This window comes from Lampris incognitus, chromosome 9 (genome assembly GCF_029633865.1).
Source record: "Lampris incognitus isolate fLamInc1 chromosome 9, fLamInc1.hap2, whole genome shotgun sequence".
NCBI classification, from domain to species: domain Eukaryota; kingdom Metazoa; phylum Chordata; class Actinopteri; order Lampriformes; family Lampridae; genus Lampris; species Lampris incognitus.
The window spans coordinates 57,016,855-57,041,751 of NC_079219.1; the positions used below are offsets into that span (position 1 = coordinate 57,016,855).

Genomic DNA, 24,897 nt, shown 5'->3' on the forward strand with positions numbered 1-24,897 from the left:
TTTAAGTACATGTGTGTTTTTACCGGACATGTTTTTCACTCCGTGCTCGTTTCTTTCCGCGCTGTATTTTTGGTCATGGCGAGCGTTGCCACAAAATGGCGCCTGTGGTGGTGGTGGTGGTGGTGTGTGTCTAAGAACAGCGCCGTCTCTGCACTGCAGTCAGGAACACACAGAATGTGCGACTGTGTGTGTGTACAACCGTGTGTGTGTGTGTGTGTTAGTGTGCACGCGCGCGTGTGTGTGTGTGTGTTTCCAGTCGGCAGAACTCCCCACTGCAGACAGACACCGCTCCACCACCCCACCTCTCTTCCCCGTGCCGCCATTTTACACACACACACACACGACAAGCTAAGGCTAACCGACCAAATTAGCGGTCCACAAGAACAGGGAAAAAAAATGTTCGAAAAGAGCGAAAACACAAATGAAACACAAATGAGGAGGAAAGCGGCGAAAGTCAGATTTCTGTATCGCCGCTCTCGGGACGGGGGGGGGGCGGTCGGCTGGACGGGCGGTGAGGTGGCGAGTGTGTGCGTGCGTGCATGTCCAAGCGCGCGTGTGTGTGTGTTCAAGTTTGCACACGAGTGTACCGGGTTCAGAGGGTACAAAGGTATTTGGGAGACAGGAGGAGGAGGAGGAGGAGGAGGAGGAGGGAGGGCAGCCATAGGGGTAAATTCTATTTAAAAAAAAAGAAGAGAATGAAAGAAGTTGGGGCAACAGTACGGCTCTGCAACCTGAAATGACTGCAATGGACTGCTCACAGCAGGGGGAGGGGGTGGAGAGAGAGAGAGGGAGAAAAGAGGGACGGAGGAGAGAGAAAGGGAATCAATTAGAGAGGGAGCAGTGGGCCTGTAATGGCTTCTCGCAGTAGGGCGACGGGAAAAACGACAGGAGCAAAAAAAAAAGAAAGGAGAACGAGGGAGAGGATGACAGAGAATATGGGAGATGGAAACAACAGGAGGAGTGTTTGGAGGAGTTGTAGCGGCGAAGAAGGAGAGCGGGCGGAAAGACCGAATAAAAAAAAGAAAAAAAGCGGAGGGTCTGCGGGGTGCGGTGGATTTAACACCGCCACGCCGGCACCGATTCGGAGGCTCATTTCTGATGCAACGGGGGCTCGAGCGCTCGTCAGCCAAGCTCCTCTTCTGCACCGGCTCGTGCCAGCGCCATACCGGAGCGGACCGACATCACTGCCAAAACCACGAGAGAAAAAAAACAAACAAATCCAAAATGCCTTTCAAAATAATGTCGCCCAGTTGGTTCCACTCCGGTGGACGGCATTGGACAAAAACAAAAACAAAAGCAGGACAACCTTACAGGAGGGGACGGGCGAGGTGGAGACATTAGAGAGAAACACTCGCAGGGCTTCATTAGGGGCTCTTGGCGTCACACCGCTCTGCAACCCGCCCGCTTTGGCTTAATTTAAAGAGGTAAACACACACACAGAGTCACACAGAGCAGAGAGGACCGGGGGACGGGTGGGCGGGAGGTGACCTTGACGCAATGACAGCGTACCTGACGGGGCCTCGCTCGCTCTCGCTCCGTCACCTAACCGCCCTTCAGAACCATACGAGAGCGGTGTGTGTGTGCATATATCTGACTGACTCACACCCACAACAGGGCATTTACACCTGGAACTACCTTTTAATTACACCGTCAGTTCTTGGGAAGTGCATTTTGGGAAGGGGAAGGGGAGGAGGAGGAGGGGGGAGATGCACATATTTAGGTTTAAATAAAGCATGCTGAACAGGAGAGACAGGCTGTAGCTTGAAGGACATAAGCTGCCATCACTATTGAGGCCTACCCCACACACACACACACTATACACTTAACACACACAGTGTATGAAGACAAAGCACACCTCAGCGCCATGCTACCTGTCAGATGAAAGGGAACCTGAACAGGAAGAGAACTGGATAGTGTGTGGAGCATTACCACGGGGAGCAACACAACAACAGCTGTGGTAAATCATCACTAATGGTCAGAGAGAGAGAGAGAGAGAGTGGGGGAACGCTACCTCTTCCATCTCTCCTCCCATCCATCCTATTCCCTTCTCTCTCCTCTGGCCTCACGTCCTCTCATCCCAATGCACTTGCCGAATAGCACACACACCAGAGACGGAGCATAATTCGGGGGGAGTGCTGTATGTGTGTGGGGGGGGGTGTTTGGTGGTCTGTGAATAAGTAACTGTATTGTAGATATGCAGTAGCATAGCGTGGAGTTTCAGTCAGAGCCTTCAGTAACTTAACTGCAGCCCCCGCCCCACACATACATTTCTCATATGGGTGCCGACAGCCACATAACAAAATACGCTATCACACACTATATGCACCACTGGATCGAGACCAACAAGACAGCTGATCTTCAACAACCACAACGCACACCCCTGTGCACTACAGCAGCTATTGCAGCATCACCATCACATCTTCCTTGATGTCACTCAGCAACCAGATTGCACACCACATGGCACAAAGACAACAAACAGGTTTCCACAGTTGATGTAACAGTGTTCACCACTCACTCGCACAACTTCAGCAGATTCTATAAAGTATAGCCACAATATAGGCCCTGTGATGGCCCGGCGGCCTGTCGAGGGTGTCTCCCCGCCTGCCGCCCAATGACTGCTGGGATAGGCTCCAGCATCCCCGCGACCCTGAGAGCAGGATAAGCGTTTGGATAATGGATGGATGGATAACCACAATATTATCAGTGCACCGCCTTCAGTTTAATAAGAAAAACGAAACCCGTACGTTACCTTTGCTGGAGTCTCACGATACCAGACAGTCGGAGATCTCCACATGTCTGGGACGTCTAAATGCAAGATCGTTGCTACAACAGCGTTGAGAACACTTGCCAACAAACCTACGCCTACTGCTTTGGAAATCAAGACACACCTAACCGGAAATGATGCCCCCCCCCCCCCATCCTCCTCAGTAGTGAAACAAACTGGAGATAGAGCGAATCACCCTAACACGGGGAGATCTTTTTAAAACACTGAAAGTGGATGTCCTGAGCAGCGTTGGATCTTTTGACTCCGTGGTATCGAGTGTGTGCTCGGTCCACAAGATTGCTGCAATTACGGCTTTCCAGCGACTTTTAACCACGGACAAGAGATGTGTTGGCTTGTTTACCAACTGGTTATGGGAAAAGTTGGGTCTGTCAAGCCTGGCCGACTGTGTGCGACTTGTTGTCAGCACAGGGATAGGGATGTATGGTGCTGGTCATATTCCCTTCGCTGTCGATAATGGAGACGCAGGTTTTTCGTTTTCTTCAGTGACTGCGGCTAAGCCATCCTGTAATGCAGTTGTTGCTGGTACGACAGTGTTTAAAAGCGCACAACTTCTGCATGTCACCGCCCCGGTATGACGAGCCGCCCTAAAGACTTGGGATTGGTTCTGCAACGCAGTTTTTTTTTTAAAACTCATATTCTCTCCACCCAGTTCTAACAACGAAAGCTGGGAGATTGTCCTCAGTCTCTAGTCGAGCAAAGCGTTTAGAGGCTGACACGTGAGTCTACCTTCCAGCTTAGGTGTGGGTCTTCTTCTAGTAATCATTTCCTTCTCGTCTCCAAACGCTCGCCTTGAAAAAGGCACACGAGGTAGACCAGCAACAAGATCGTCAGCAGCTGCGAACGCCGCGGCCATTGCGTTTTCCATCAGCATGTAGCTTAGTTCGCTCACAACCCGCCGAAGACTCGAGCTCCAAGGTGATGACGACACCGGGGGCTGCCACCGATACGTCGCAGGGCCTCTGGGACACTCCGTCACCACACGTCAAAATGTGATTGGCTGATGAGTCATAATCAGTTTGCGGCTTCAGGCTTCAAGGAAAGGCTAGCAAGACGACTAGTGCTGGTCCAAGGAGCTGTGATGTGTTTAGGTAACATTCCTACACAGGAAATCCCCACTCGGGCCCACAAGAAAACAAGTAATTGAATTCAGACACGTTTCAGAGACAATTCAATTTAACTACGAAAAGCAAAAATCAGGATTTGGACAGGGCCAGCAGAGAAGGCCCTGATGGCCCTGGCGATACGAGACAGAAGACAGAGGAGAGGGGGAGTGAAGGTGGAGAAGGAGGAAGCCTAAGAGACTGCTGCTGTGGATGGTACCTAGATTAGTTTTGCTCCAGTAGCGAAAGATCATAAAAAAATGAGGATAGGAGGAGAAAGCTGAGGAGACAGAGAGAAGGGGAGGATTAGTGCCACTTCAGGAATAACAGAAGAGTAGGAAGAAAAGGAGGGGGGGGGTGTCCACGTGTGTGTGTGGTGGCAAAAGACAAGGAGAGGAGAGATCCTGGAATTTAGTCAGGATTAGTTTTGGTGAAGAACGGGCTATATGAGACAGACAGACAGACAGACAGACAGACAGACAGACAGACAGACAGACAGACAGACAGACAGACAGACAGAGCGAGAGACAGAGAGAGAGACAGAGAGAGAGGAGAAACGGATAGAAAAAGAAACACTGGAGGGGGGTAAAAGTGCGTTGCAGATCAGGAAGGAGTGGACAGGACGGGAAGCGAGTCGAAGAAACGAGTCAACTTTCTTACCAATTTGTTACGTGCTTTGATAGAAACTGCACAAGTATGTGTGTTCGACAGCGCTGTGTGTGTGCGTGTGTGTGTTCGATACTTTGCATATTTCCATGAGTAAATAACAGCAGGGAATGCTTTCCTCGGAAGGTCAAACCTACATTAGCTTCTTCCCAGTGAATAACTATCCACAGAATTTCTAATTAACGACTACAGGATAATTAGTGCGATAAAAAAATTCATCAGCCTTCTCTCGAGTCGTAACGCGGCAAATCAGTTCCCGTCTCAGCAGAGCAGCGGTGGCATTTAAAGCTTCATTCCAGACTGTTTTTTATTTCCAAAAAACAAAACAACAACAAAAAAACAAAACAACAACAACCAGTCACACACATTTTTATAAAGGCTATGCGATTCAGATGCAAGAAATATTCATCAACGGACATGACGGAGTTTTGTGAATGCCTCATGCACACATACACACACACAAAAACACACACACACACACACACACTATCTGGTTCGTGCGGAAAACCCTTTGCTACCACTCGTCCCCGGATAGAGAGTGTAGGGCTAACAGCTCGATAGCCCCCTGCAGACAGCACTGGGATGGGAACTGGGACAGACGTCTCAGACACACATATGAGGCCACACATACACCACAAAAGAACACACGCAAATCTATGTCTACGCATGCATGAGCACACACGCGCGCGCACGCACACACACACACACAGACCCAGACAGAGGCGCAGAAGCACATAATGGCGGTCACGCACACAGTGAAAGGCTCTAACATGCAGAGGCAGGCAGACACACACACACACGCAACTGTACAGGGATTCCCACAGTGACTGGGCAGCATTCCCAACCGGAATGGGCAGCTCGTTGAACTGGAAGACTAACATTACTTCAGGCGGGCTCTGGGTTAGATCAACTCTGGGAATTTCACACCGGGAGAGGAAGATAGAGAAAGACAGAGGGAGAGGGGGACGTACAAAAAAATTAAAAAAAAAAAAGGAAGCGAATGAGGGTAATGGTGTGGTTCGAAGGCTACTGCTTAACAGATCCGGAATCCAATTAGTTAAAAAGAAGCCGACAGAGTGAGTTTCATTTAGCTAGTGGGATTTAGGAGAAAGAGCCTGTCTAATCCATGTTCTGCGTCCACGTAGTTTACCGGGGGGGGAAAAGACACGAATTTCCTTGTGAGCGGTGCCGAGTCTTTCGGATGTGAATTAATGAGATAAAGAGAACACACGGAGGCAGCACAACAGAGTTACGACTAATAGAGATAAAGAAATAACAAGGCAGACAAAAGAAGTCGGCGGTTGGTGGGGGACAGGCGGGCCATTGGTTGTTTTAACACCAGCGCCGCGCCGCACAGAGGAGCGGTGAGAGGAGGAGCGGCCGGATCGATCGTGTAGACGAGAGGGATGAAAGAGGACGGGGTGAGGAGAGGAGCGTACTCACTGGGCTCGCAGCACACGGTGACACGCAGCTTCATGCAGGGCAGAGGAGGGCCCTCATCTGCAGGCAGCGCTGGAGAGAGAGAGAGAGGGAGATGGAGAGAGAGATGAGAGACGGCTTTAAATGTGTGGCTTTTACATATTAACCACAATAGACGGTGAAGTGCACCCCCCCCCCCCCAATGCACACGTCATGAAAAGGGGAAAACGACGCGCCGAAATTGAAGGAAATCCCTCCATCAAAGCCAGATTTAAAGGCATGGCAGATGCAACGCCGACTACTCGGAGCACTCTGGCGGCACGCAGGAGGCGAGGCAGTTTTTGTACCAATACCGGTGCTAACTGCAGAGTCCTACATCGCAACACCCTAAACAAATACAAACCGCACAATATCCAAAGTGCAAACACCACAGAGCGTACGTAAAGAGCCCGACCGCTCCGATATCAATACCAATCACGGCCGGGCTGCAAAAGCACCGTTACTTCACCGGCGCCGCCTGCGGAGCGTTAAGTTTCATAACACGAAGCTGTTTGGCGGTTGCAGTTTGCGGCTATAAAGGCTATACTTCGGCAATTCACAAACCACTGCCAACTCGGGAGAGGATCCGTCACACAAGCGGGAGCGAATGTTGCCCAGCGCCCCTCACTCTGCATCCGCAACATCCACGGAATGACACGGAATAACACGGAATAACATGGAATAACATCGTCAGGCCACGTCCTCTGAGACGGTCTCATAACCGCGAGCCGCTGCCACGGACCATCTGAGGTCTCAAGGTGTTTCCTGTTTGGTGGCTGCTGTCCGGACTATGGGCCTCCTAGCTACATGTGGAAAAAAAAAAAAACTGGGCGTCGGCATACTTACAATGTGTGTTGGCGGGACAGAGACCCGGCGAGCCACAGACGGTGGGGTTTGTAGTCTGTGGGAGCCGGAGAGAGGAGCTGAGCCCCGCTCAGACTGAGCCAACTAATACCATTAGTGTTTCTAATACTATTGTACCGTCCTCCCGGGCTAATGCCATTATACTGTCTCCAGCGCTCGGGGCCCATTCAGCACGAGGCCCCAGAGCCAGACATTTGGACCAACTTTATGCCTTATCTGTAATGTTGACAAAACACACAATTGCTCAGAGCCCAGTATGGCATAAATAGAGGGGGGGCTGGAGGGGTACCATTGTTGTTTTTCCCTGAACAGCCCTGCACAACCACAATAGCCCAGTGTGTGTGTGTGTGTGTGTGTGTGTGTGACGCTGTTCTCATGCCCTGACAACGCTCCATTGTCCTGCAGGCCGCAACAGTAATTTATGTAAAGATTCTTTCTTTCCCTTCATCTCATCCATCCCTTCACTCTGTCGCTTTTGCCCCCCCCCCCCCGCCCGCCCCCCCCATCTCATTCCTCTTTCTCCTGTGTGGATTCCACTCATCCGGCCTTTCTCATCCCCTTTCGCTCGCCCGCACCCCCTCCCTCTACTGTCAGACTGTGTCCATCTTTGCTCTTTCTCCCGCTCTGTCACTCCTCCACGCTTCTCTACCTCCATTTGCTTTTCTGTCTGCCTTTTCCTCTCCCTCTCTCTGTAGTTCTGTATTGATCTCCATTTTTCTTCTTCCTACACTTGGCTGTCCCCCCCCCCCCCCAGCTTCTTTGTCGTCACTCTTCCCTTCTGTGCATTTTGCTTGATTCTTTTATTTGGTCCGTGTTGTTTTATGTGCCCCCCCCGTTGCTGCCTCTCGCATGGACCACCGCCAGAAGTACAAAAAAACAAAACAAAAACCGAACAAGAGCAACAAAAACCTGTCATCCGTTTTTACAGCCACTAAGCCGTCTCCTCTCTTCCACCATCCAGTGGTTTGAAACAACTGGGAGGGAACACAGGAGGATGCGATGGCAAGAGGAGAAAACAGGCGCTCGCAGATTTGAAATCCAGTGTTTACTGGGTTTATATAATTCAGCGTGTATTTATGGGAGAACGTAAAAGCTGCAGGTTGCTGGCGTTCAAAGCCTCATGAAAATCAGATTGGCCCGAGTGCTCAACCTTTTGGACTGGCAGCTACCAGATTGGGGCTGATCTTCACCCCAGAGCAGCAAGCTATAACATCAGATTATTCAACCCCCCCCCCCCCCCCCCCAAATCTTTTTGGTTTCAGCTATTTCACTTAATGTGGAGAGCCTGGAGGCAGAAGAAATTCATTACTCTGCAAGAAAAGGCATTATCACAAAATCTCCAAATGTGATCATGTATTTAGCAAGTAGAATTATGCATCTGCTTCCCATTATCGAAAACTCCTTGGGGCTCTCGGAACCCAAGTGGGAGCTGCAGAGGTAAATAGGTAAATGCCCTGGGCGTGCACATGCACGCACACGCACACACACACACACACACAAACAAGGCCCATACTTACAGCTGTAGTAGTAGTGGTGCCCCGGAATGAACTCGAATCCCAGGGAGAAGGGTGTGAACGCTGGATCTTCTCGGAGAAGCGTACGGGTCCGAACGGCGTGTGAGGGTCGTTGCACTCCCATCTCTTTATGGCCCCCTTGGTCTCCAAACAGCCCCGAAAGGCTGTCTCCCCCACCAGGTAGAGAGCCAGCGTCTCTGGCTGCCCGGGGCCGGGGGGTCCGTTGTCAGGGTAGTGGGGGCAGAGGATGTCCAGGTAGTCGTTGAGGTTCACCTGGATGGACAAATCACCCCCGGTTAACCTGTGACGGAGGAGGGGGATGAGAATTAATATTTCACGTCCGGCTGTGATTAAGCAATGCGTCAGGGAAAGTGGAAAAGAGAGGGAGAGCGGTATGACAGGTATTCCATAATTCCTTTGTGCCTGGAGGAGTATAGATGGATTCAGCAGATGGATACTTCATCAATATTACACATAACGATTACACACAGCGATAAAGCAAAATTATTCTGCTTATTTCTCCAGTTTGTTTTGGCAGCTGATACATCGTAATGAAACAATTTGGTTTTATTGCCAGGAAAAGCAGCAGAGCAAGAAAGGAAGATGGGGGTGGGGGTGGGGGGTGGGTTGAGAAGCAGAGAAATGGAGGGGAGAGAAAAACAATTCTTCATATGCTAATTATGGGCATTCAAAGTGGAGGTTTACAGCATTAAACAAGTCTCACTCACTCGCTTCCCGTCTTCCACCACACAACACACACACACACACACGGAAGGCATGTACACAAGTGTGTTCAAGTGCTTCCATGCACACACACACCCACACACACACACACACACACACACACACACACACACACACACGCACACCTCAAGTCAAGGCTGACTGGTTTTAGGCATAATAACCGCTGTGGACGACACAGCAGCATTAGAGTAGAACAGCAGAGCTGCATAATACACGTTCCTTTGGGGTGGATATTCTGAGTCGGCTTCCTGTCATCTACAGTGCAGATAGTTACCCTTGTACGAACTAGCCCAGATAGAGAGATGGAGACGGGGGGGGGGGGGGGACTGAGTGAAGGCGCCGAGAAAGGCAGACATGCTGTAGAGCGACGAGAAGGGAAAACTTGGGAGGAAGAAACAGCAAGACTTGTGTGACATTCATAATGGTAAAATGGTAAATGGGGGGGCGTCCGGGTAGCGTGGCGATCTATTCCGTTGCCAACCAACGCGGGGATCGCCGGGTCGAATCCCCGTATTGCCTCCGGCTTGGTTGGGCGTCTCTACAGACTCAATTGGCCGTGTCTTCAGGTGGGAGGCCGGATGCGGGTATGTGTCCTGGTCGCTGCACTAGCGCCTCCTCTGGTCGGTTGGGGTGTCTGTTTGGGGGGAGGGGGAACTGGGGGGGGGGGAATAGCGTGATCCTCCCACGCGCTACGTCCCCCTGGTGGAACTGGTGAAAAGAAGTGGCTGGCGACTCCACATGTATCGGAGGAGGCATGTGGTAGTCTGCAGCCCTCCCTGGCTCAGCCGAGCGGGTGGAGCAGCGACCGGGATGGCTCGGAAGAGTGGGGTAACTGGCCAAGTGCAATTGGGGAGGAAAAGGGGGGGGGTAAATGGACTGCCCTGTGATGGCCTGGCAGCCTGTCCAGGGTGTCTCCCTGCCTGCCACCCAGTGACTGCTGGGATAGGTTCCAGCATCCCTGTGACCCTGAGAGCAGGATAAGTGGTTCAGATAATGGACGGATGGATAAATGGACTGCATCTTTAGAGCACTTTTCTAGTCTACCGGCCACTTAAATACCCATTCACACACACCTTCATACACTGATGGAGGAGGCTGCCAGGCAAGGCGCCAACCTGCTCATCAGGAGCAGTTAAGGGTTTAGAGTCTTGCTCATGGACACTTCGACATGCTCTCCGCAGGAGCCAAGGATCAAACCAGCGACCCTCCAATTACTAGACGGCCCGCTCTACCTCCTGAGCCATGCCGCCACAGAAAGTCCGGCAAATAAAGAAGGCAACTCCAAATGAGGGGAGAAGCGTTTGACAAATAGAGAGAGTGAGAGAGTGATGGAGTGACACGAGGTAAGACCCAGAAAAGGACCGAGGGAGACTGATGAAGAGGCGCTGGCTGAGATATCCAGGGACAAGAGAGATGAACAAAGAAAGTATCAGCAAAGACAGAATTGCAGAGTGCAAGATGAAGAGGTGTGCATAAAAAAATGGAAAAGAAAGCGAAAAGAGAAAGTAAGTAGAAAGTGTTTTAATTAGTGACCCCAGAGAGTCTGGCTGCAGACACAGAAAGAGGAGAGCCAGGGAGTGGAAGAGGAGAGCCGGGGAGTGGAGGAGGAGAGAAGACGGCCTTTAATTGGTCTCCCCTCCACATGGAGGGCAGAAAGAAGGATGGCAGGGTGATGGTGGTGGTGGTGTGTGTTGGGGGGCAGGATGTGAGGTTTGGGCAGTAAGTTCAGGTCCATCAGTGGGAGTCTTTATGAAGGGGCAACAGAGCGAGGGAGAGGAGAGGAGTGGAGTGCTGGGAGTCAGCGAAGGGGAAAAAGTGAGGGGGAAACAGTGTGGTGGGGAGGGGGGCATGGACATGGACAGACTGGTCGTTGGTTAAGAAGGCTGACAAGATCGAAAGAAGGAAAAAGAATAATTGAAAGGAAGCATGACAGGGCCATGGGAGGAGGAGGAGGAGGAGGAGGGAGATAAAATGGGTGCTGGATGGAAGTGATATGAAACAGAAAGATGTGGCAGGAAGTGGGAGACTAAGTCGGTCCAACATCTTGCAAGAGGGGACCAAAGATGGATCGAGCAATAAAGGCAGAAATGACAACAGCCCACATCAGCCGAGGAGGAACATATGACAAAGGGGGGAGAGGGAGGATAAAAAGAAAGAAAACGTCAAACAAGAGGAGAGAAAAAAATGAGCGAACATTTTCTGTTCAACTCCAAACCGCAGAAATCTGTGGTCGACATCGCCCGAATGGATTTACACGGTCGCAACAGTTGTGCGTCTTTTGGTGAATATGATGCAAAGGCATCCGCTGCGTTAAAGTCGATCATAAAAATGCCCCACCGTGTTGGCAACTCCATCAGAACAGCCCCCCCATCTGGTGGAAATGTAGGTTGGTTTGAAAGGAGTGGCGTAAACTTTCTGATAATCAGTTCAATACGAGACAATTAGCAACGTACACCAAACACTTGTTTTTTTGGGGGGGGGGTAGGGGGTTTCCCCCCTTTTCTCCCCAGTTGTACTTGGCCAATTACCCCACTCTTCCGAGCCATTCCGGTCACTGTTCCACCCCCTCTGCTGATCCGGGGAGGGCTGCAGACTACCACATGCCTCCTCCGATACATGTGGAGTCGCCAGCCGCTTCTTTTCCCCTGACAGTGAGGAGTTTCACCAGGGGGACGTAGCGCATGGGAGGATCATGCTGTTCCCCCTGACCGACCAGAGGAGGCGCTAGTGCAGCGACCAGGACACATACCCACAGACACGGCCAGTTGTGTTTGTAGGGATGCCCGACCAACACGGAGACAACACGGGATTCCGGCGGGGATTCCGGCGGGGATTCCGGCGGGGATTCCGGCGGGGATTCCGGCGATCCCCGTGTTGGTATGCAACAGAATAGACCGCCATGCCACCCGGCCGCCCCAATGTACACGAAACACTTAAGACTACCTTGCTGATTTGATTTTGACATACTTTATTGAGCCCCGTGGGGAAATTCTCTCTCTGCATTTAACCCATCCTAGCTGTGGAGCTAGGAGCAGTGGGCAGCCGCCGTGCAGCACCCGGGGACCAACTCCAGTTCATCTTGCCACGCCTCGGTCAGGGGCAGACAGGAGTACTGACCCTAACACGCATGTCTTTTTGATGGTGGGGGAAACCGGAGCACCTGAAGAAAACCCACCGCAGACACGGGGAGAACATGCAAACTCCACACAGAGGACGACCTAGGATGACCCCCTCCCCAAGGTTGGACAACCCCGGGGTTCGAACCCAGGACCTTCTTGCTGTGAGGCAACAGCGCTAACCACTGGGCCACCGTGCTGCCATGATTTGCCGTTGTCGTTAAGCTGCTCCTGGCGTCTCTTGTTTTAGTGACTGCAGGAGAACTAAGTTCTTAAATCTACTGGCGTGACACCTCAGAACTGCAGAAACACAAATGCGGTGCAGAGGACACGGCGCAACTTTGAAGATACGCCTACCAGAAATGAGAATTAGCGTGCATTGTCCGATAATTGTGCACATGCCATTTGCCAAAAGTGGGATTTTTGTGCCAAGAAATGCGCCAACCACTGCGGCACGGTGGCCCAGTGGTTAGCGCGGTCGCCTCACAGCAAGAAGGTTCTGGGTTCGAGCCCCGGGGTAGTCCAACCTTGGGGGTCGTCCTGGGTTGTCCTCTGTGTAGCGTTTGCATGTTCTCCCCGTGTCTGCGTGGGTTTCCTCCGGGTGCTCCGGTTTCCTCCCACAGTCCAAAGACATTGTAGGTCAGGTGACTTGGCCATACTAAACTGTCCCTAGGTGCGAGTGTGTGTTTGTGTATGTGTGTGTGTGTGTGTGGGGGCCCTGTGTGATGGTCTGGCAGCCTGTCCAGGGTGTTTCCCCGCCTGCCGCCCAATGGCTGCTGGGATAGGCTCCAGCATCCCCGCGACCCTGAGAGCAGGATAAGCAGTTCGGATAATGAATGGATTTCTGTGCATGAAAAAAAAAACCCCACACCTTAATCGGACGACCTTATTCAGTGTAAACGGTTCTCTGCAGTAGCCAATCAGAATCAGTGTATTTGGAATATGAAATATTGTGCATGTAAACAGGGATGTTGTGCGTGCCTTCGCTGAAGCTCCTGTCTGGTCAATAGCTGCCACCCAGGACTGCAGATCCATCACCAGGACAGACAGGACACTATTGATCAGGCACACTGACACTGGAGACAACCATACACCCAGTCACATACATGCATACACACACACACACACACACACATATGCAAAATCACACTCCACTGCATCAGTATTCCTTAGGAGGTTGTGTGTCTGTGTGCATCACATCCAATAGCTTCATTATCTGTGTGCGATAATGACTGGATGGCAAATTATGCAGTTGGTTGTCATTAATAAACGGGAATGTCAAGGCGATGCATGCTTCCATCCTCATGCACCTGCAGGAACTTGGGTAAAAACACAAGCTCCTCCAGTGCACATACACACACACACACACACACACACACACACACACACACACACACACGGATAGCAGCCTGCTTACTTTTCTGAAGCTTTGACAGAAATATTTACCTAGGTGCAACTGTAGTAGTGTGTGTGTGTGTGTGTGTGTGTGTGTGTGTGTGTGTGTGTGTAGTATTAGATGTCTGCTGTGTCAATTGGGTGCACCCCCAGCAGCACGTGTCAGTCATCACAACCTCCTGTCTTACTCCAGCCACTCGGGTCCCGTCAAACACCCCACACCTTTTTCTCCTCCCGCCCCTCAACCCTCCCTCCTCTTCCTCCCCCGACACACTCTCAACCCCCATCCATCGCTTCGGAGGCCCGCTACATATCTTCTCCCCTATTTTTTTTCCCTTTTTTTTTTGCATGTGTGTTACTTCACTCTATCCTACATTGGCACTCCCCCCCCCAACCCCGCCACCTACACCCCTCGGCACCATGAGCATGCCGGCAATTACGCAGGAGGAGTTCACTGCTGATCCCCCCCGCCCCCCCGCCCCCTTCCTGTCAGCCACCGAGAAGCACAGCAGTGACAGCCCAGGGCATCATGGGGTGCATTGCGGAGCAGTGGGTGTCGAGAGAACATAACGGTGGAACAGCCGATCCCTGGAAGAAACCTATCTGGAGTCGGGGGGGGGGGGTAGTTTGGTCCAAGGGTAGAGCAATTGTAGATGATAGGCAAGAACTATAGGCAACCTCACGCAACTCTACCGTAGGTGTGTTAAAAACACGCACAAGCGCATGTCCTCGAGTCCTCAACGTCCTCGAGTCCACACCCGCATGCGAACATGCTACGTATGTGCACGCACACGCAAAACCACGCGCCGAACACACGGTGACGCACACATAAGAGGCCAAACCTTGAAACTGGTTTGGGAGAACTGGACATGATCCGTCCCCTGATTCGAGGAGCTCATAGGAGACGTCCTCCTGAGGCCTGGTGAGAGCACTGCGCTGACGACGGGAAAGCTCAGTGAGCTAATATGACAAACGCCTCCATCCATCCATTATCCGAACCGCTTATCCTGCTCTCAGGGTCGCGGGGATGCTGGAGCCTATCCCAGCAGCCATTGGGCGGCAGGTGGGGAGACACCCTGGACAGGCCGCCAGGCCATCACAGGGCCGACACACACACATTCGCACCTAGGGACAATTTAGTACGGCCGATTCACCTGACCTACATGTCTGGTCGGCGGGAGGGAAACCGGAGCACCCGGAGGACACCTCCACACAACACCTCCACACAACACCTCCATCCAACACCTAACTGGGCCAAACTGTATCATTTTTCTAATTATGGAAAATCAGATTGGAATTCAGAATTAAACATAATTGATTTCTCTGCAACATGTGTGGGTGTCCATGTTAACGTGCACTCACATGGACACGATCTATAGTGTGTGTGTGTGTGTGTGTGTGTGTGGTTATGATAACATGCAGAGGGGGCTGACTGGAGCGGGGACCTTTGATCCTTTAATATGAGAGAATAATTAAAGGGCAACAATCCCCCAACACGGCATCAGGAATACAGAGTAGATGCCCCACCACACAAAGCAGCTACACACGCCGCATACCTAATGCAGCGGCAGCTTCCACTACGAGCAGGAATATCAACAAGGTGGCGGTAGAAGTATTCTGCTACTCAGCTAATCATGCGTTTACTATCTTCTACAAACCGCCAGATAAAATCTGAGACCGTCAGTGTGGCTCTATTGAACAGTTATATATGTGTACCTATACTTGACCCCCGAACTCTTGTCACAGAGCAAAATCAAATCAAGGAAGACAAACAAACGTCCTCAACAGATATCGCGTGACGCCATCACTGCAGTTTGCTGAGGACTGTAGGGGCAAGCTGCATTTTTTTGGAGGGATCGGACATCAAAAACGTCCCAGATGACCCGGCTCCTGTGTAGGGTTTTTTTTTTTTTTTGTTGGATTTTTTCTCCCTTTTTCTCCCCAATTATATCCGGCCAATTACCCCACTCTTCCAAGCCGTCCCGGTCACTGCTTCACCCCCTCTGCCGATGGGGAGGGCTGCAGACTACCACACGCCTCCTCCGATACATGTGGAGTCGCCAGCCGCTTCTTTTCACCTGACAGTGAGGAGTTGCGGCAGGGGGACGTAGCACGTGGGAGGATCACGCTATTCCCCCCAGTTCCCCCTCCCCCGTGAACAGGCGCTCCAGCCGACCAGAGGAGGCGCAGGTGCAGCAACCAGGTCACATACCCACGTCCGGCTTCCCACCCGCAGACACGGCCAATTGTGTCTGTAGGGACGCCCGACCAAGCCGGAGGTAACACGGGGATTCGAACTGGCGATCCCTGTGTTGGTAGATTATCTTTTATTTTACTACTTTACTGAGCCCCAAGGGGAAATTCTTCCTCTACATTTAACCCATCCTAGCTGTGGAGCTACGAGCAGTGGGCCGCCGCCGTGCAGCGCCCCGGGACCAACTCCAGTTGGTCTTGCCATGCCTCGGTCAGGGGCACAGACAGGAGTACTGACCCTAACATGCATGTGTTTTTTTTATGGTGGGGGAAACCGGAGCACCCGGAGAAATCCCACCGCAAGACACGGAGAGAACATGCAAACTCCACACAGAAAGGACCTGGGAGAACATGCAAACTCCACACAGAAAGGACCTGGGATGACCCCACCCGCCTCAAGATTAGACAACCCCGGGGTTCGAACCCAGGACCTTCTTGCTGTGAGGCGACAGCACTAACCACTGCACCACCCTAAAAGACAGAATAGACCACTACGCTACCCAGACGCCCCGGCTCCTGTGTTTTTGAAGGCAGAAATCCGGGGAATCTGGTTGGTGTGAGTCCTTTACTTTTTCCTGATCGGGTCTCATTCAGCAAACCCCTGCTGATATTCCTCAGCCATACTGGGCTGCAGGGAAGAGGGAACATGAGGTAATGAGTCAGCCTATACACAGTCAGTGTTGCTTTCTTACAGTACAGTCCTCCTTTTCAAACGACATGGGGCGGGTGGCGGGTACGAGCCCCTGAAACTAATCTCAAATCGTTCAAAGCGTTTAAACCACAAAAAAAGAAAAAAGGCAGGGAGGCGTCTTCAGACCAGTTTGTAGGTCTGGGATTGATAAACCGCCCAACCAGTGTCGCCACAACATGTCACCAACGTCCCATCACCGCCTCAGTTGGATTTTGGACGGTGCCACAAATCAAAAGCAGAAACACATGAGGGATAACAGAACCCGTCGCCAAAATGTGGTTATTAAATTTTGAACAAAAGTATGATCTTCCATTGTGAGCGGATCCACGGTTAGATAATTGCAACGGTACTGTGCAAAAAAAATATCCCGTTAACACTGCTGCTTGGTAACGCGATTGTTCGATTCTCACACAGACGGAAACACGGGACGGTACGCAAAAAAATTCACCGGATCCTCGGCTCAGCGACTCTTCCGGAAATTCCAGAATCTGGCTTCCCAAGGAGAGTCGGACTTTGCAGGGGAGTCGGAAAATTCGATAAAACTGGCACCAGCTCCACGTTGATGGAAATGGGGTTAATATTGATGGTAGGAGGCTTTAAAGACTGGGTGGAGGGGCGTCCAGGTGGCATGGCGGTCTATTTCGTTGCCTGCCAAACGGGGATCGCCGGTTTGAGTCCCCGCGTTGCCTCCTGTGAATCACTTCTACGCAGGTTACCTCGTGTTGATGCCAGACATGACTGAAACACTGCCGGGCATCATTTTGAATGTTACGGGGTGGGGCGGCATGGCTCAGGAGGTGCAGTGGGTCGTCCAGCATTCCGGAAGGTTCCTGGTTAAATCCCCGGCTCCTCCAGAGGGCATGTCGAAGTGTCCTTGAGCAAGACACCGAACCCCCCCCCCCCCCCAACTGCTCCTGATGAGCAACTTGGCACCTTGCAGTGGCAGGCTCTGCCGTCAGTGTATTGAGGCAAACATGTCAAGTGTTTTGAGTGGTCGGTAGACCGGGAAAGCGCAGAACTGTACTTAAGGGAGCTGTTCCATATCCGATGCGAGGGTCTGAGGACAGGATGCCATGTTGTAATATACAAATAAAATTGACTTGACCTCCGGCTTGGTCGGGCGTCCCTACAGACACAATTGGCCGTGTCTGCGGGTGGGAAGCCGGATGTGGGTATCCGTCCTGGTCGCTGCACTAGCGCCTCCTCTGGTCGGTCGGGGTGCCTGCTCGGGGGGGGGGGGACTGAGGGGAATAGCATGATCCTCCCACATGCTACGTCCCCCTGGTGAAACTCCTCACTGTCCGGTGAAAAGAAGCGGCTGGTGACTCCACATGTATGGGAGGAGGCATGTGGTAGTCTGCAGCCCTCCCCAGATCGGCAGAGGGGGTGGAGTAGTGACCGGGATGGCTCGGAAGAGTGGGGTAATTGGCCAAGTACAATTGGGAGAAAAAAAAGGGGGGGGGGACTGGGTGGAGGCCAACAATAAACTCTGGTCACCTTCTTGGCTGAGTATAACACACCACAGCCTCTATGCAGTTTTTTTTGTTGCCCCCCCCCCCCAATTGCATCCAGCCAATTACCCCACTCTTCCGAGCCGTCCCGGTCGCTGCTCCACCCCCTCTGCCGATCCGGGGAGGGCTGCAGACTACCACATGCCTCCTCCAATACATGTGGAGTCACCAGCCGCTTCTTTTCACCTGACCGTGAGGAGCAGCACGTGGGAGGATCACGCCATTTCCCCCCAGTTCCCCCTCCCCCCCGAACAGGCGCCCCAACCGACCAGAGGAGGCACTTGTGCAGTGACCAGGACACACACCCACATCCGACTTCCCACCTGCAGACACGGCCAATTGCGTCTCTAGGAACGCCCGACCAAGCCGGAGGTAGCACGGGGATTCGAACCGGTGATCCTCGTGTTGGTAGGCAACGCAACAGACCGCCACGCCACCCGGACGCCTGGCCTCTGTGGAGTTTTGACTGGCGGTGCAGTGACACCGATGGCGCTCAGGGCCGACGAGGACAAAACTGCGTCACACGATATCCCGTTTGTTTCCTTGTATGGTCAGATGGGTGGAATTCGTTTCACTGAAGCACTTCAGTATAAAGAGCAGGCGAGTGATGAATCACACTTCGGTATAATAAACCCACTCACTTCCTGGTCGTCTAAACATCCACCGTACCAGAGCCGTGGAGACGCGTCAAGAAGCCATTTAGAAAACATCGACTCGAGCGTTGCTTCGAGTCACCGGCCTCGACACGAGGAAAACAAGAGGGAGGAGAACGGTTTAAAAGAAGGTTTTGGGGAGTGCATCCGACACACACACCCCCACCCCCAAGCCCCCCGCTCCATCTGTCAGAGATAGCTTTTCATCCGCAAAACAATTTCAACAACGTTTAGTAAGACGTTGAGGCGGTGAACGCACAAACACACTCCAGTACTTTCCAGAAGAGACCGAAAATTAGAAGAGCGGAGGAACAAACGGAGGATGGGGATATAAGTTAACATAGAGAGAGAGGGCCATGAGGGATGAGAGAGAGAGAGGGCCATGAGGGATGAGAGAGAGAGAGGGCCACAAGGGATGAGAGAGAGAGAGGGCCACGAGGGATGAGAGAGAGAGAGGGCCATGAGGGATGAGCGAGAGAGAGGCCATGAGGGATGAGAGAGAGAGAGAGAGAGAGAGGGCCACGAGGGATGAGAGAGAGAGAGAGAGAGGGCCACGAGGGATGAGAGAGAGAGAGGGCCACAAGGGATGAGAGAGAGAGAGAGAGAGGGCCACGAGGGATGAGAGAGAGAGAGGGCCATGAGGGATGAGAGAGAGAGAGAGAGGGCCACGAGGGATGAGAGAGAGGGAGAGAGAGAGAGAGAGGGCCACAAGGGATGAGAGAGAGAGAGAGAGAGAGAGAGAGAGAGAGAGAGAGAGAGAGAGAGAGAGAGAGAGAGGGGCACAAGGGATGAGAGAGAGAGAGAGAGAGAGAGAGAGAGAGAGAGAGAGAGAGAGAGAGAGAGAGAGAGAGGGCCACGAGGGATGAGAGAGAGAGAGGGCCATGAGGGATGAGAGAGAGAGAGGGCCATGAGGGATGAGAGAGAGAGAGAGAGAGAGAGGGCCACGAGGGATGAGAGAGAGAGAGAGAGAGGGCCACAAGGGATGAGAGAGAGGGAGAGAGAGAGAGAGGGCCACAAGGGATGAGAGAGAGGGAGAGAGAGAGAGAGGGCCACAAGGGATGAGAGAGAGAGAGAGAGAGAGAGAGAGAGAGAGAGAGAGAGGGCCACGAGGGATGAGAGAGACCGAGAGAGAGGGCCACAAGGGATGAGAGAGAGAGAGAGGGCCACGAGGGATGAGAGAGAGAGAGGGCCACAAGGGATGAGAGAGAGAGAGGGCCATGAGGGATGAGAGAGAGAGGGCCACGAGGGATGAGAGAGAGAGAGAGAGGGCCACGAGGGATGAGAGAGAGAGAGGGCCATGAGGGATGAGAGAGAGAGAGAGAGAGAGAGAGAGAGAGAGAGAGAGAGGGCCACGAGGGATGAGAGAGAGAGAGAGAGAGAGAGAGAGGGCCACGAGGGATGAGAGAGAGAGAGAGGGCCATGAGGGATGAGAGAGAGAAGAGAGAGAGAGAGAGAGGGCCACAAGGGATGAGAGAGAGAGGGCCATGAGGGATGAGAGAGAGAGAGAGAGAGAGAGAGAGAGAGAGAGAGAGAGAGAGAGAGAGAGAGAGAGAGGCCACAAGGGATGAGAGAGAGAGAGAGAGAGCGAGAGAGAGGGCCACAAGGGATGAGAGAGAGAGAGGGCCATGAGGGATGAGAGAGAGAGAGGGCCATGAGGGATGAGAGAGAGAGAGAGAGAGAGGGCCGAGAGAGAGAGAGAGAGGGCCACAAGGGATGAGAGAGAGAGAGAGAGAGAGAGAGAGAGGGCCACGAGGGATGAGAGGGGGGGCATGGGGGGGGCAAACGGAGGATGGGGAGATAAGTTAACAAGACAGGGCCATGAGGGATGGGGGGGGGAACAAAAGAGGAGAACATTCCTCCCCGAAGGTCTCCATCACTTCAGTGACCTCCTGCTCCACAGGCTACCCCATCATCAGAGACGGAGGAGAAAGAAGCGCACAAGCGTGCTGTCGCACTCGAAGGAGGAAGACTGACGCTTTAAACAATCTGCCGTAGCGGCTTTCCACAGCTTAAACCCTCTTCTTCTTCTTCTTCTTCCTCTTCTTCCTCATGAACTGCCTTTTCAGCTTTTTGCCCTCTGGCGCGGCAGCAGTACGACAACATCGAAGCGTAGAGGAAGAAAATCCCCCTCCACACCCAAACAAGCCCACGCCGTGCCCCGGGCCCAGACGGCCATGTTGTGTCTAACCTGGCGCTTACTGCCCTCCGTGTGCACAAACAAGGACTTTACCCCCCACTTTTGACCATCTGCCCCGCCCGACACCCTGCCTGCCCAGCTGGCTGAACCCCCACTCCCACCCCCCACCCGCCAGGACCCTCTAAGCTTCCCCCCTCCATAGTCTCTGAAGATTTCCTGTGTCCTTACACCACGGCCAGCGACCGCCGTCCGCCCGATGCCGAGAGAGCGACTCGGAGGAGGAACGAGCTGTTGCTCTTATCTTCCTTTTTCCTGTTTGCTGTGCCGCCGTGTGCTCCTCCTCAAGGTTAGCAGGAAGTGAGTGTGTGTGTGTGTGTGTGTGTGTGTGACCTCTCTCCTCAACGCCAGACTCCTCGCCTCCTTTTTCCTGCAACTTTTCAGCTGCTCACATTCTTTGTGAACGTCCTCTTTTTAGTTTTCCTTCTCCTCACGCTGAACGTTGTGATGACCATGAATGCATGGACAACTGTACACACACATGCACTGGCCCAACCACACACACACACACATGCATTGGCCCAACTACACACACACATGCGCACGCACACACACACACACACGATCGAGCTCAGAGAATCCTCATGCAATGATAAGAATTCAATGCATGAATATTTGTGAGTGTGGCGGTGATTGTATGTGTGTACTCGTGTGTATGTGTGTATGTGCGTAGTGTGTAACGGTGTAGATGAAGCGATTGGTTGCACCGCTCTCCCCCCGAGGGCTCCATTAAATGACCAGAAGGCACGGGGGCCTCTCTGACCACTCCGCTTCACATTCAGAATGTGTGGATCAGCAGGCTGCCTCGTATACACACATGCCCCTTGCAATTCACATGCAGACACACACAAACACACACACAAACACACACACATCTGCTACTTCAGGAACTAAAAATTCCAAACCTCAGGTAAAGACATAAAAGACCCCATTTTCCGCCTGTTATGGCCTTGGTCTTACTGTGTGTGTGTGTGTGTGTGTGTGTGTGTACGTGCTTCTATTCTGTGATGGCAGCAGCAACAGGATGCGGTCCGACTATGACCCTTGGGAGCTGGAGAGATTTTCTCCCATTCAGGCCCGCAGAACCCGTCACTATGGAGACCAGAACATCAGAACCAGGGTTGCGCGCTGTATGAGCCGTCATTACCCCTCTGTGGTGGCGCTCCGTCCTACACAGTCCGAGCCCGCCGTGTGTGGTCTCGTCTGCTTTCAAAATAAGCTCTCCGCTGGAACGACCGGGAGATATGAAATTACTGACCACGCCAGAGACGGACACCAGCCAACCCCGTCTTGAACCGGGCTGCTCTGTTTGTTAGGAGTGGGTTGGACTTTCTTTCTTTTTTTCCCCCCGTTTGACCCGAAACTGCACTCGGGAAACATTTGCCCCGGCACCGCTCCCCAGCACAGCGGCCCCGGAACTGTGTTTCTTGTCTTTCTCACCTCCGTTCTGAGGAGGTGGTAAAACCACAGAGGGGGAGCGGGTATAGAAGAGCGCTGGCAGCAGGAGCAGGTTCGAATACAGGCACAGGAACTCCCCATAAAAAAAGGAAAAAAAGGAGAAGAAGAGCGATGAGGGGGGGGGGGGGCGTGTGAGTGCCACAGCCGAGGAAAAACGCACGTCAGCATGAGGGGAGACGCACGTTCGTCAAAGAGGCGTGCAGGAGGGGGCAAATAAGGTAAAATGTGCCGTTGCCAAGACAACCACCAATTGGCTGCTTGGAACGGTGCCAAGCCTATGCCCCGCCCATCCGTCCCTCACTCCACGCTTCCATCCATCCATCTTCTTCCTGCGTCGCCATGTAGCGTCGCCCCAAACCTCAGAGTAATGAGTGCTCTCCCTGCTCCTGCAGTCTAAATGGGGCTGCAGCGTAAATACAGGGCTGATCTGCACTGAGGCCAGGACTGGATATATAGACCCGGATTTAGCAACAGCACCTCACCGCTCACACACCAGCACAGATGGAGGGACATGAGGACAGGGAAGGCTGCGGCGAATGAGTGTACGGCCAGCGACCCGAAACCGAACCGCCCGGTCTAACATACCTCTCTGAACCAACTCCGCAGTCTAAAGCTGATGCAAGCAAATTCACCGTCATGCCCCCCCCAATTTTATTTTTTTCCGGTCTGACATAAAACCCCCATTTCAGACTCGGGTCTTTATTTTCAGTGACGCATTCTAACGCCGCTTTGAAAAATACGACCGAGTTAATCATATATTTCCACTTCCAGTGTGGGAAGATGGCGGCGCGAATTCACGTTTGCAGCAGCCTCACCCAATACGGTGTGGGAAGATCCATCCATCCATCCATCCATTATCCAAGCCACTCATCCCAATCGGGGTCGCGGGGATGCTGGAGCCTATCCCAGCGGTCATTGGGCGGCAGGCGGGGAGACACCCTGCACAGACCGCCAGGCCATCACATGTTTCAGTCACAATAAAAAAATTACTTGGTTTGCGGCGGCCTCACCCAGTACCGTCCATGCAGTGTCTTCGTCCACATCTTAGTTTCTGTCTTCGTTTGATGGCTGGCACAGCTGGGTCTGCTGCGTCCAGTGGGCCCAGAGACTTGGCCCTGCCCGGAGTTGCGCCCGAAGAGGAAACACCGAGGGTGGGCTGACAGGACGCGGAAGCGGGGCAGGCTAAGCTAACTGCTAGCCCATGCAGACCAGCGGTTCCGATAACACCGAGGGTGGTCTGGCAGCGGCCTCACCTAGCATTGACTGTGTATTTAGTGTTGTCGTGTGGATTGCAGGGAGGTGTGTCAAAGGTGTCTGGCTGGGAGAGCTTGGTTTGCTACATCCTGTGGGCCCAGGGACCACGGCCATGCCCGGAGCTGCGCCCGAGGAGGAAACACCAAGGGCGGTCTGATAGGACGCAGAAGCGGGGCAGGCTAAGCTAACTGCTAGCCCATGCAGACCGGCAGTTCCGACAGTCATCCTGGCTGGCGTTCGTTCTCCTGGACTATGGAATTTTTATTTTTTTGGATATGTTGGATATACGTGTTGTTGTAGTTTGGGTATACGTATGTGTTGTTGTAGTTTGGATATATGTGTTCTTGTAGTTTAGATATATGTGTTGTTGTAGTTTGGGTATATGTGTTCTTGTAGTGTGGATATTTGTGTTCTTGTAGTTTGGGTATATGTGTTGTTGTAGTTTGGATATATGTGTTGTTGTAGTTTGGATATATGTGTTCTTGTAGTTTGGATATATGTGTTCTTGTAGTTTGGATATATGTGTTGTTGTAGTTTGGATATATGTGTTGTTGTAGTTTGGATATATGTGTTCTTGTAGTTTGGATATATGTGTTCTTGTAGTTTGGATATATGTGTTGTAGTTTGGATATATGTGTTGTTGTAGTTTGGATATATGTGTTGTAGTTTGGATATATGTGTTGTTGTAGTTTGGATATATGTGTTGTTGTCGTTTGGATATATGTGTTGTTGTAGTTTGGATATATGTGTTGTTGTCGTTTGGATATATGTGTTGTTGTAGTTTGGATATATGTGTTGTAGTTTGGATATATGTGTTGTTGTAGTTTGGATATATGTGTTGTAGTTTGGATATATGTGTTGTTGTAGTTTGGGTATATGTGTTGTAGTTTGGATATACGTGTTGTAGTTTGGATATATGTGTTGTTGTAGTTTGGGTATATGTGTTGTTGTAGTTTGGGTATATGTGTTGTAGTTTGGATATATGTGTTGTAGTTTGGATATATGTGTTGTTGTAGTTTGGGTATATGTGTTGTAGTTTGGATATATGTGTTGTAGTTTGGATATATGTGTTGTTGGAGTTTGGGTATATGTGTTGTTGTAGTTTGGATATATGTGTTGTTGTAGTTTGGGTATATGTGTTGTAGTTTGGATATGTGTGTTGTTGTAGTTTGGATATATGTGTTGTTGTAGTTTGGATATATGTGTTGTTGTAGTTTGGATATATGTGTTGTAGTTTGGAT

General features: G+C 51.9%; 1 protein-coding gene across 1 annotated transcript in view; it reads right to left on the reverse strand.

Annotated features, from left to right (window-relative positions):
• The window catches only part of si:dkey-246i14.3 (ephrin A4), a 39,775-nt gene that overhangs the window by 4,327 nt on the left and 10,551 nt on the right, over positions 1 to 24,897 (reverse strand). The window contains 3 exon segments of the mRNA XM_056286527.1: positions 5,995 to 6,063; positions 8,391 to 8,450; positions 8,453 to 8,688. Of these exon segments, the coding sequence (XP_056142502.1) occupies positions 5,995 to 6,063; positions 8,391 to 8,450; positions 8,453 to 8,688 (365 nt within the window).